Source organism: Symphalangus syndactylus, chromosome 7 (assembly GCF_028878055.3).
Source record: "Symphalangus syndactylus isolate Jambi chromosome 7, NHGRI_mSymSyn1-v2.1_pri, whole genome shotgun sequence".
Taxonomy (NCBI): domain Eukaryota; kingdom Metazoa; phylum Chordata; class Mammalia; order Primates; family Hylobatidae; genus Symphalangus; species Symphalangus syndactylus.
Window position 1 is genome coordinate 99,860,454 of NC_072429.2, and position 13,326 is coordinate 99,873,779.

The following is a 13,326-nucleotide window of genomic DNA, read 5'->3' on the forward strand; positions in this document are numbered from 1 at the left end:
AGTAAAGCAATTGGTACCTATCAGAGGCTTCATAACTATTGGTTGCCTCTCGTCTGTTTTGTTTTTGTTTTTGTTTTTGTTTTTTTCTTTGAGACGGAGTCTCACTCTGTCACCCAGGCTGGAGTGCAGTGGCATGATCTCAGCTCACTGCAAACTCCACCTCTCGGGTTCAAGAGATTCTCCTGCCTCAGCCTTCCAAGTAGCTATCACGCCTGGCTAATTTTTGTATTTTTTTAGTAGAGACGGGTTTCACCATGTTGGCCAGGGTGCTCTCAAACTCCTGACTTCAGGTGATCCGCTGGCCTGGGCCTCCCAAAGTGTTGGGACTACAGGCGTGAGCCACCGCGCCTGGCCGGTTGCCTTTCTTCTTTTCCCCCACTTCTGCTGCCCAAGTTTGGGACAATTCTGTTTACTCACATCTGCTCCAAAGGAAGTGAAATCCAGCTCATTTCTCCTTCTTATCAGTAGCATTGCCCAAGGGCTGGAGGGACCATGGGAATGGGCAGGGAGGAGCTTTGAGATGTGAGTGGAGTCCTGCTATCCACAATATGCAGCCTCCAGGACTGGCTGGTTCTTTTCCAAGTGTGCTCCAAGTCTGGGTGTGGAGAGTGAAATGAAGTAGAGACAGTCTGCTCTGGGCCATAGGTGCTTGCTAAGTGCTGGGGCTTCTTTAGTGGGCAGTGGTCATCTTTCTCTGTTCTTGGAAGTAAGTTTGAGAAGCAAGAATTAAGGGCTGCCTAGAGGGTCGGCTGGCCAAAATGTGGTCAGATATAACAACTTCACCCCCAGAGGCAGGGTTACTCCAGGGTGACGCTTAGCACAGAGCCTGGTGCACGGTGGAAGGTCTGCCAATGCCTGCCTTGAAGGAGTATTCTATGTGCTTTTCTTCCCCTTTTCCCCCAGCTCTTTGTGCAGGGCTTCTTCCCAAGTCTGTTAGAGGCATCCTCACTGTCTCAAGAAGTTCATGGTTTTACAGGTCTTTGATTATTGTCTTAGTGAGCTTAATCTGCATAACAAAATATTATAAACATCAGGAAAGGAATTTATTTTTTCATGGATCTGGAGGTTAGAAAATCCAAAATCAAGATCAAGATACCAGCAGGGTCAGTGTCTGGCGACAGCTCTCCCCTTGGGTTGCAGATGGCTTCCTTCTCTGAGAGAGAGAAGAGAAAGAAGAGAGACAGGAGACAGGAGAGTAAAAGAAAAGGAGAGGAGAGGAGAGGAGGGGAGGGGAGGGGAGGGGAAGGCAGGGGAGGGGAGACAAGGGGAAGGGACAGAGAGAAAGAGTGCCCAAGCTCTGTGATCTATTCTGATAAAGGCACTAATCCCATCATGAGGGCCCCACCCTCATGACCTCACCTACTCCTGACTACCTCCCAAAGGCCCCAACTCCAAACACCATCACATGGAGATTAGAACTCAAACATTAATTTGGAGGGAGTAAAGGCCACAATTCACTCCATAGCAAGAATCAAAAGGGAAGGCTTGAGGATGCATGGTATGGAGTTTTTTTTATCATAACAATAGACTAGAAAGACAAGAGACAAGAATGAGACTTTACTGCCCTCCCCACCCCCCCACCCCACTACTGCTGCTGCCTCCACAAATATTCCAGCCCCAAAGACGAGGAGGGTTACCTGGAGGGGTGGGCTGGGGTGGGGAGGACACAGTTTGGAGAAGGTTAGAGACAAGAGACCAGAGTAGAAGGTGGAGGGGAGGAGAGGGGAGAGAGATGGGGCAAGGAGGAACCAGTCTGTGAGAAGAGTTGCCCCACACGTGGGCCAGTGTCAGGCTCCCAGCCAGATACCAGGCCAGTGTGGAGGCTAAACCCACGTCCTCCGGGAGGAGCCAATGCTTCCAAACCATTCCCCTGCCTCCAGGGGGCGCTGCTTAGTCCCAGGCTGGAGAGCCACATTGAATTAATTCAAGTAAAGTGTTTACACTAGTTCATGGCACTTCCCTGGCTCTGAACGTGCCTCTGTGCAAGGCTGCCTGCGTGTACCCCGTGGATCAGATACTTGCTTGCACCCAAGGCTTTTCCTAAGCCCCTCTGAACTGCCCCATATAAACACTGATTTTCAAGGACTAGGAAAGCCATAAACTCCCTCAAAAATAAATAGGGCTGGAGGCAGTGGCTCATGCCTGTAATCCCAGTACTTTGGGAAGTCAAGGTGAGTGGATTGCTTGAGCCCAGGAGTTCAAGGCCTGTCTGGGCAACACAGCAAAACCTCTTCTCTACATTTTTTTTTTTTTTAAATTAGCTGAGCGTGGTGGTGCATGCCTGTAGTCTAAGCTACTTGGGAGGCTGAGGTAGGAGGATGGCTTGGGCCTGGGAGGCAGAGGTTGCAGTGCACTGAGATCATGCCACTGCACTCCAGCGTGGGTGACAGAGTGAGACCCTGTCTCAAAAAAGTAAAATTACATTAAATTAATAAATAGAAGAAAGCCTTTGCACCCAAAGGCAGGGTGCTAACAGGAAGGAAAAATCCCAGCCTCACTGCTCTGAGGCGTCAGGAGAGTAGGGAGCCCACCTCACTTGTTATATAACATTAATACATGTGATTATATAACATCAGCAGCACAGTGTAGCAGTTAGGTACCCAGGCCTGGGAGCCAGACTGCCACCGTGTAGGTTCTGGCTTTGTCCCTTCCAAGCAGTGTGATCTTGGGTAAGTTTCTGAATATCTCTAGGCCTCTGGCCAGGCATGGTGGCTCATGCCTCTAATCCCAGCACTTTGGGAGGCCAAGGCGGGCAGATCACGAGGTCAGGAATTCGAGACCAGCCTGTCCAACATAGTGAAGCCCCATCTCTATTAAAAATACAAAAACTAGCCGGGCGTGGTGGCGCACACCTGTAATCCCAGCTACTCGGGAGGCTGAGGCAGGAGAATCACTTGAACCCAGGAGGCAGAGATTGCAGTGAGCTGAGATCACACCACTGCCCTCCAGCCTGGGCAAAAGAGTGAGACTCCGTCTTGGAAAACAAACAACACACACACACACACACACACATATATATACACATACACACACATATATATACATACACACATATATATACACACTCACATATATGTGTATATATACCCACATATATATACACATACACACATATATATACACACACACATATGTACATACATATATATACACATATATATACACACACATGTGTGTGTGTGCGTGTGTGTATATATGTGTCTATGTGTGTGTGTATATATATATATATATATATATGCTTCCGTTTCCTCCCCTGAGAGCTGGAGATGAAAATAATCATTCCCATCTCATGAGGTGATAGCAAAAATTAAAGGAACGAATTCAAGTAAAGTGTTTAGCTCATGGCACACATAGTTATTGTTCAAAAAAATGTTAGCCATTCTGAGCGTCCATGGGGGCACTCACGACTCATGCCTGACAGCCAATCAGGAAAGAGGAGGCGTGGTCAAGGGCGAGTGGCTAGCAGGGAGCAGGCCTGGACCCAGATGGGGCAACATTGGTACCTCGCCCCCTGCGCTGCAGTTTCCTTTGTAAAGTGCGAATTACGTAAAATAACACTTGCAAATCTCTTCATATAATATCCAACACGTAGTAAGTATAAGACAAATATTTACGTTTACATTTTTTCAGACAGGAAAACTGAGGCACAGAGGTTACAAACTTGTCCAAGTTCACACAGCTCAGGAAGTAGAAATGCTGAGATTTGAGCCAAGGCAGTCTGCCCCCAGAGACATCTGTGCCTGCACTTCAAGCGAATTGTTGAAAATGTAATTTATTTTTTGTTAACTTTTTTCATTGCGGTCTGTTAACAGGATAAGATGACATTTGCCAAGCAAAGGGATAAATCTGTCTTAAATCTAATTTTCAGTGTATTTTTTTCTCTATCCTCTTTTGATAGACTAGCAGCCTTTAAACTAGAGATTATATAAAAATCCATTCGAGTTGGCATCCATCTAGACATAATAGACCCTTCTGGGTGTTCATGTCTATTAGTGACTGATAGGCTTAAGTTACAACATATCCAGATCCACATACCATAACAACATCCCTATACAATCAAAAGGTAGAAGAGTGTCAGCTGATGCTGCTTATTTCGGGTGATATTGGATAACACAAAAGTACAAAGGAAGAGTTTAGAAGCTCCTAGGGAACTGCTGTAGAGGTTTGGCCTGTGCTTAGAAACACAGACTTGGGGGCCTGGTGACCCTGGGTTGACTCCCACCTTTGCCAACTGCTAGCTGTGTCTTCTTGGGCAAATTCCTCAACTTACTGTCATTCAGTGGTACCCATATGTGGTTAACACATCTGTGTTCATGCGATCTTCTACAAAATCAAAATGAACTGTACCAACCCCCTGCTGAAAAAAACCCCAGGGGCACTTATTAAATGTAGGTTTCATGGCTTTATCCAGTTCTGCTGAATCTCATCCTCTGGGAACAGCACTGCAGAATCTGCATTTCTGACAAGGCTTCCAGATGACTCCAGGTCAGCCGACTCAGCCTGAACCCCCGTACCTCAGGCAGGTATGGGACTGGGGCAGCAGAGGAACTTTTTGGGCCATGCTGCTACAGGTCTGTCTTGGAGCTTTGCCTCAAGCCCCTGGACGGGTGATTAGAGCAATGAGCCCCTTGGGGGCGGCATCCTCAGGGCTGGCGGCTGCAAGCTGGCTTTCTGCGTGAGTGCTCTGGGTGACCATCGTGACGGACCTGCACTGGGTGAAGGCGGCCTGACTCCCCTCTTCCCTAAAGGGCTTTGTAGAATAGAAGCCGCCACCTTCCCCTGGCTTTTGTCCCCGCCACCGCATCGAACTCGCCAGCTTCAGGAAAGGGCCGCATCCTTCCGGGCGGGGCCGTATGGTCGCCCGCGGACTCTGCAGCTGTGACTCAGCTCGGGAAGGCTGGCGTTCAGGCCTGGGGCCCGGGGCTGTGCGGGCACCAAACAAAGGAGCGCTCGCACGCGCCCTCCCAGGGCCGCGCCACACCTGCGGGGCCGCCTTGCTCCTTTCCCTCCAGGAGCCGCACTGGCTGTTGCGGGGCAGGCTGGGCCGGCTGCTGCTGCAGTTGGCTCCGCGGCCGCCCCCAGCCGCCCCCGCCCTGTGAGTCACCCGCTCCCGGCCGCGCCGCCGCCCAGCCCGCTCTCACGCCTCTGAGCCTGCGCGCACCGCTCGCCCGGCCAGGTTCCCTCGGCAAGGGGCGCTTGATGCGGGCGGGGACCCCCAGAGGTCGCGGCCTTCCTTGGCTGCCGGACAGCCCGCGTTCCCAAGGAGGAAACCCCTGCCCCTCCGTCCCCTCGCGCTCACTGGCGGAAAGGACACCCAAACTGTCACCGTCCTGTAACTGTGTCTCCCCGCCTCCCTGATGCTGGTCACACCCTCCTGCGCTGGCTCTGTCTCGGGAGGGGGTGGCAAGTCGCTGGTGGCCACCTCCCCCCACTGCCTTCAGGATTTCCCCTTCTCCTGCCTAGCGCTTCTCAGAGGTGGCTGTCCATTAGAATCACTGGGAGCTGTAAAAATTCCTGATGCCCAGACCAATGAACTCAGAGCCACGGGGGTGGAGCCCGGGCACCACCTGCATTTTGTAAAGTTCCCCAGGTGACTCCACTGTTCAGCCAGAGTGGCGAACTATGGATCCAGACCTAGGCTTCCCAAACTTTGATGGGTTTGAATCCCCTGGGATCTTGTTAAAATGCAGGCCTCCACTCAGTAGGTCTAGGGAGGGTCCTGAGAGTGCGTATTTCTAACAAGCTCCCCGGTGATGCTACCGCTGCTGGGCTGAGGGTGACATTTGGAGCCACTCAACACCCGCTGGCCCTTTACCTCTCCTCTTGTGTGGAAATAGAGAGGGCGTGGGCGCTGCAGCAGATGGACAGGGGTTTGAATTCCCCCTCTGCCACTCGCTAGTTAGGCGGAATTGGGCACTGTTCTTTGTGTATAAAATGGGGTGGGTGTGGGGAGCAACACTCACTGCACGTTTCTGGTGAGGAGGAGGCGAGATTTTGCCTGGAAGTTTGCTGGTGCCCTGAGTCCTCGGTGAAGGTCAGCTGTATTGGATGCTTTCGCTCTCTAGTGGCCCTCTTGGCTGAGTTGGCCAGGGAATGACAGAAGCAGGGAAGGAACCTTCCAGGCCCCCTCCTCTCCTCTCTCATAGGAAAACTAGGCTGAAAACCATCACACTCCACTGCCTCCCTGGGGGCTGGAAGAGAAGGGCAGTATTGCTGGGGTGTGGGGCGGTATTGCTGGGGTGAGGGATGGGGGACCAAGAGCCCTGAGCGTCCCTGAGGATGTTAGTGGGATTCTGGGGGGGCCTGAAGCCCAGAGAAAACAGGTCTCCTGGGGCAGATGCTGAAGGTTACAGGGGGACCTGGCAGATGCTAAGAGCCACAGAAGGCCAGAGAGTAGGAGGCCACCTGGTCAGGACCCCAGGAGACACAAGGAAAAGGGGTGGAAGTAGGAGAGGGGGCTGACTGTGTGGGGAGTCTCAGTTCCTCCTCGGAAATGTTGTAGCAGAGCGTTAATTGTGCCGATTTCCTGGAGGCCATCTGAGGCTGAATCTCACCCCTCCTGCTCACTAGTTGGGTGGCCTTGGGCAAGGAGAATTAAGCTTTCTAGTCCTCAATTTCTCCATCTGTAAAATAGAGTTATTATCACTGGTAACTCACAGGATGCTGTGAGGACTAAACAAGGCAATCTTGCAAAGCCCTCAAGTCAGCAGCTGACACACAGTGAGCCTCGTATAGGTGACGATGATGATGATTCCCATTGCACACATGGGCAACCTAAGGCTCAGAGGGCTTAAGTAACACCCAGGTCTGTGCTGGCCTCTCTATCATGCAGGTGGGAAAGTGCCTCTTAGGCTCTCATTAGATCTGGACACACCTTTTAACCAGTATTCTGAGTTGGCATAGGGCCGGTCGTGCATGCTGGTGGCGAAGTCCATTCTTGGTCTGGTTCTCCTGAGGCTCCAGCCAGAATATGTCTCATTTAGTAGCTCAGTGAAGGGGTTACAAGTCAGAGGCTCTGGATGAAAGCTAGCTGCCTTCCTCAGGACTGGTGGTGGGGCCACGTGTCATGAGATTGTGTGTGATGTGAGATGTGCGAAGGTTCTGTTAGGATCTGTCCAAATACTAGGCACAGTTAGGATTTTTTCTTATTAATGCACATAAGATTGTAAGACCACACTTTCTTTTAAATCGCAATGTAGCTCTGATGAACAGCTCAGTAGGCAGGGTTTTTTTTAAAAACAAACTTTCTTCCACTCGGAGCTCATGGGCATGAAGCAAGGGACCTGGAGCTGAGAAGTGGAGCTCTGGTCCTAGGGCCACCTCTCTGGGTTCCCAAAGTCCCCTCGGAATGCTGTAACCCTGCATTGTTCTGGAATCATTGCTTTTCGTGTCCTTCTTCCCACCACTAGACAGTCAGCCTTTTGAAGGCAAGGACTATGTCCTATTCCGCCTTGAATTCTCATCACCAAGCAGAACGCCTGACACCTAATCTAGTGAGTGCTTACTAAGTGCTCATTATCAATGCAAGAATAACAGAGCGTGGAACCTGGCAGGCACCTCATTTCTCTGGGCCTCAGTCTTCTCATGCAGAACTTGGGATTGGACTAAATTGGGTCTCCTAGGCTGCCTCTGACTCTAACAATTCTCTGATTTAAATTATTCTTCAACTGGATGTAATCCACCTTGCTTTTCCATCCCAGGTACACATTTTTACATTTGACCTTGAATTTGTGGTTTGCTCCTTGCTCAGGTGGGTGGACAAGCTTGATAAAATGATTATTAATGCTCTGCTAGTTGAGGCCTGAAATTCTTTTATCACTAAATTCTTCTTGACGAGGCCATTGGTCTGTTTTTCACTAGAGATAGACTGGGCTGATCATTTTAGGTGGATGGAACAAGTTTTCTCTTCCCCACTCACCTTGGCAGCCTCTGTAACATCCTTGGGCTCATTGCCTCTGTGTCCTCAGTGGAGTGACCACCTTCTGCCCCCTTTTCTTTGCCTGGGCTTCTCTCTTGGCAAAGAGAATGTGCAGGCTGTTTAGATTAAGGGAAGGTGCCCCCCGCCCCCAACTGGACTGGACGGGTCACATAGGCCCACGAGACTGTCATCTCCCACAGGAAAAGATGAGTGATGCCAGCCCCCGTCCCTGCTAAAATACCTCCCACATTTAATTGTTAGGCTGAGAGAGTCAAAACACAACATACTGTCTAAAGGGAATCTTTTCCCTTCCAGGAAAGCAGCCATAGTGGGATTTTCTGTAATATTAGCTTAACACTTGGCTATCTGCCACTACAAGTCACTATGTGTGACAGTCTGCAGAGATGGCCATGAACAGGCCATCCCTGTATTCACATGCTATTCCTCTCATCACAGGGTGGAGTCAGTGCCCCTTCCCTTGAAACTATGCTGCTCGTGACTGGCTTTGGCCCAAAGAATGAGACAGAGGGGCGCTGTTCCAGTTCTAGGCCTAGACTTACTGGCTTGGCAGCTTCTATTTTCCCTCTCTTGCCACCCTGTGCCACCATATAAAGTCCAGGTTGTCCTGCTGGGCAGAGGGCCTGCAGCCAACCCCAGGGCCCCAAGCATGAGAGAGGCCCTAGTCATAGAGAGATGCCCTAGTCATAATCAGGCCAGCCTGGCCCATGCCACGTGGAATCATTCCCAAATGGTAGTTCTGGGCTCTGCCCAAAGTCCTACCCCACAGAATTGGGAGCAATACAGATGGTTTTGTGGTTTAAGCCACCAAATTTTAGGGTGGTTTTCTAGATAGCAATAGTTAACAGAAACACCATACTCTAATTTCTTCATTTGCAAAATGGTGGGTCTACCTTGCATCTTTAAGGTCAGGCCAGTGCCTCCATAATTCATGTCCAGCTCTCTTTCCATAAATGAGCATTTTAACATCTGGCCCCAAACAAGAGTTTAAAATTAGGAAAAAACTCCCATAAAGCCCAGAAACTACCACTAATACAACTAGAATTCATCAGGGAAAACAGAAGAATGTGCCATCTCAAAGCACTGGCTTTGGAGTGGAGCTCCCTGGCTTTGAGTTCCAGTTCTGCTGCATCCTGGCTATCTGATCTTGAACAAGTTCCTTTCTACAAGTCTCAGTCCCTTTATCTGTTAAATAGGGTAATAATAGTACCTACTTAGAGCATTAATGTGAGGATTTAGTAAGATAATGTCGGTACATTGTTTAGCACGGTACTTGCATGTCGAGGACATTTAATGAATGGTAGCCGCTCTTTTTGTTGGAGCCTATAATATTTTTTGCTTTTACGTCTGTCTAGAGAGGAAGTAAAAAATAACCAAAACACAATAGCCCAACCCTGCCCCCCAGCCAATAAAAAAATGAAATCGTACATCACCAGGGCACTCATAGCAATGGTAAATATCATCTCTGTAGGTTCAGAGAAATTTAAAGGATTTTTTCAGTGTTAAAAAAAAATTGTGTGGGAGGGGCAGAGGGAAGAGGCTGGCTAATGACTTACTTTTGTTTCTAAAAGGTAATAATGCTCCTTGAATTTATGATTAAAAGAAGGTCAGATAAAAAGGATTAAAAATTAATTTCTGGCTTTGTCAAAATAAAGCACAAGAAAGCGGGATGTTGATGAGCACATTTCTCAAGAAAGATAATAGTGGAATAAGAAAAACCAGAACCATCTGCCACAGAGGATTTTGTAGCTTTCTGCAAGAATCTTATTACCATCCTCTAAGAGGCTGATTGTAGTCACCAGCACAATGATGAAGACAGGGGCACCACCACCCACACATGCCCACAGCGTCCGCCTGCTCTGGCAGCGAGGTGGCTGCATGGGAACTTGGTCCTCTCTCCCAATTTCCTCACTCCTATACAGGAATGCAATAGTCAGACGAAAGCTCTGCTTCAGCAAGGAGAGAGTTACTCTTTAGAAAATAGCTGTTTCAGGCAGTGAGAATAATGAGGAGAGACTGGCCTAGAGGAGACGAGAATAACACTTCAAACCCACATTTGCTTCTAGTTCTGGGCCTCCTGGGTCTCCTCTCTCCCAGCCTAATCAAGTGCTACATTTTCTGGAGCTTCTAAAACCTGGGACTGCCAGATCTGAGGTGCAGGAAAAATGTACCCTCCCCTCTTCCAACTCCTCAAATCACCTGCCCACCTTGTTTTCCAAAAGAAAGCAAGACAATACAAGACTGTTCTCAAGTGGCTGTCACCTACTCAGGGGCTATGAAAAGAATTTAGAGCTTTGAGATGAAAATGTCACAGGAGAAAATGAGGTGAAGGCCAGGAGATGATTTTCGAAGAAGTTTTAAAAAATTCTGATTTTTTTTTTAACCATCTCTTTAATTCAATTTTTCTGAATAAGTGTGAGGCTGGAACATGTGCATGTGTGTGTGTGTGTGTGTGTGTGTGTATGTGTGTGTGTGCATAGACATACACTGCATACATATATACACACATGCATATATATACCATATGTATGCACACACACATATATACACATATGCACATACATGTGAATAAAACAAATGCCACCCAGTGATTTACTCTGTCCGGCTTGAATCCATGAGAGTCTAGAAATGCACAAAACCCTTCAGGCCCTCATGATTCAAGAGGACATTTTCACTGGGTCTAGAATTGTAAAGACTCAAGCCCAAAGGGTAGCTTGATCTGGTCCAGCATGATTTTAATTCGGAGTCTTTGGTCTCCTTGTCTAGAGATATTCTAGCTCCCCAAGCAAAGTGCTGTCCAACTGGTGTCTCCTTGACTCTAAACACTCTGGCCACATGAGCTGGGGGTTTTTCTTTGAAGGAGTCTTTAAAAGACACATGAGCCGATAGGTACCCTACAGGGAGGGTGATAAAGTAAAAATAGACCACATAAGCTCGGGTGGTCAGTTATTTAAATGCCACGAGACCTTGTGTTGGAACTTTTTTTTTTTTTTTTTTGAGATTGAGTCTTGCTCTGTTGCCCAGGCTGGAGTGCAGTGGCACAATCTCGGCTCACTGCAAGCTCCACCTCCCAGGTTCAAGCAATTCTCCTGCCTCAGCCTCCTGAGTAGGTGGGACTAGAGGCGCCCACCACTACTCCTGGCTAATTTTTTTGTATTTTTAGTAGAGATGGGGTTTCACCGTGTTAGCCAGGATGGTCTCGATCTCTTGACCTTATGATCTGCCCGCCTTGGACTCCCAAAGTGCTGGGATTGCAGGCGTGGGCCACTGCGCCCGGCCGCATTGGAACTTTTAACCTGCTAGGTTCATCATTCGTAAAGCTAACTGACAATACTGAATTACTTTCAGGAGAGTCTTAGCTAAGGCTGTGACAATTGCCAGCAGTGGAAACTAATATGAATCTTTAAAAGTTTAATAATGGGTGGGCCCAGACAACAGTGAACAGTGAGCGAGGGGCTCAGATGGAGCCACCAGAGCTTTCCATCTCTTGGTTTTTACCTCTCTCTGCAGGCTACGTTCTCACTCATGGCTGATGGGCAAAGGCGGCTAAGGAGGCACAGCTCCGTGTGTATGTCCTTACAGCTTTGCAACCCCCAAGGCAAAAGAGGTTGTTTTCCCAGTATCTACTGTAAAACCTAAGAGGAAAATTTTGGGTTGCTGCAGCTTGGATCATGCATTTATCATTTGGACCACCTCTGAGGACAGGGAGTTGCCGTCTGTGAGCCACATAGGGAGTGGGTCGGGCAGTAACTTTAAGGAAATGGGGGCAAAAGAAACTGTGCTCACAAAAAAACAAGTGTTTGCCTCATGTGCATAAACTACATTCAGTATTGACTAGATCTTTCTCTTCTCTTCTTTCAGACGTGGATTTTGTGGAATAGATGCTATGTGGTGGAATCCTGAGTCACGGCCAAGCAGCAAATGCCAGCAAGAGTAGAGTAGGAGGCATTTCTGTGTACACTTTGGGAAAAAGTCCATTCCTCACTTGGTTTCATTCCTAGCCTGAGCCACTGTGTCCTCCACCTGAAGCCCTGACCTCTCCGTTACTGACTGGATCCCAATGTGCCACAGTTCACCTGCATAAGGAGGGGGTCGAAGGTATGTCCACACCATGCAACCAATTGTTGCCGTGGCCGCAGGTGTAAGAGTTCCTGTCTGAGACAGACCTACTCTCTTCAGCCACTGGTTGATGCCACGGATCCCAGACTGTGACATCTGGAGCCAGTTCACCTGGTTGTGTAGATTCAGAAATGTGTATTCCTCTTCCCTCTGAGGCCTGCATATTCTGACCCTGTGGCCTACGTAACAATACTAGCTAATATCACTGTGAGCCGTGCATTGTTCTAAGCACTTAAATTATATTAATTTATTTTACTCACATTGCCCTATGTGGAATGTATAATTATTGTTATCCCCACTTTATAGACAAGAAAACTGTGAGAGGCTAAGTAATTTGCTGAGGTCATATGACATCTAAATGGCAGAGCTCAGAAACCTCAGGGATTAGAGTGAAGTGGGTAAGCATACAGACCCTGGAGTCAGACCAGCTTCATCATACTGTTTGACCTTGGGAGATGGTGTAATTTCTCTGAGCCTTGCCTCCTCATCTGCAAAATGGAACTTCACATTCTCAGTGTATTCCAGGCATTCTCTGTCCTCTTCTTGGCCTACTTTCTCCTCCTAGGTCATCTCCTTCCATCTTGTAGCTTTAAAAGCTGCCTATATACTGATGATTTGCAATGTTGGATCTTCAGGCTCACTCTCCCCCATGAACCCCTAATTCTTTTAGCCACTTGATCATTTCTGCTGGAACATCCATTTGCATTGTACAGTTGGTGAAAGGGAACTACTGCTTTTCCTTACCCAAGGCTTTCCTCCCCATCATCCCAATCCCAGTGCGTGGTACAAGCATCTACCCAGTTGCTCAGGTGAAGAGCCTAGAATTATAATTGAATTTCTCTTTTTGTTCACCCCATAATCAATCTTTTATTAAATCCTCTTGGCTAACCCCTAAAATATTCCTGAATGCAGATCACCTTCGCTGTTTCCAGTCATAGCAGTCATCCCAGCCTACGATCTCCAGCCTTAATCACTACATGACCTTCTAATGGGTTTCCCTGCCTCCATCCTTGCTGTCAATTACGTCATCTTCACATCTCTGCTTGAAACCCCTCCATGGCTTCCTGCTGCTCCAGGCGAAAATCCAAACTCCTTTCTGTGGTCTACATGGTCCTACTTCACCTAGTCTCTTCTTCCTCCTCCATGCCCTCCTACCTGCTCTCTTCTTGTTCCCTGACGGCAGGATGTTTGTCTATTTTGTTCACTGCTGGATCCTCAGAGCCTAGATCGGTGCCTGACACCATTTTAGACGGTGTTTTGCTCTTGTTGCC

General features: G+C 48.4%; 1 protein-coding gene across 1 annotated transcript; it reads right to left on the reverse strand.

The window, feature by feature from the left end:
* Positions 1–3,809: 3,809 nt before the first annotated feature.
* Positions 3,810–6,935, reverse strand: LOC134737083 (uncharacterized). The gene is made up of 3 exons (XM_063642412.1): positions 6,875–6,935; positions 5,142–5,238; positions 3,810–5,054 (listed from the first exon to the last, which is right to left on the reverse strand). The coding sequence occupies exons 1-3, from the start codon at positions 6,933–6,935 to the stop codon at positions 4,592–4,594; spliced, it is 621 nt and encodes a 206-aa protein (XP_063498482.1). The 3' UTR covers positions 3,810–4,591.
* Positions 6,936–13,326: the final 6,391 nt, after the last annotated feature.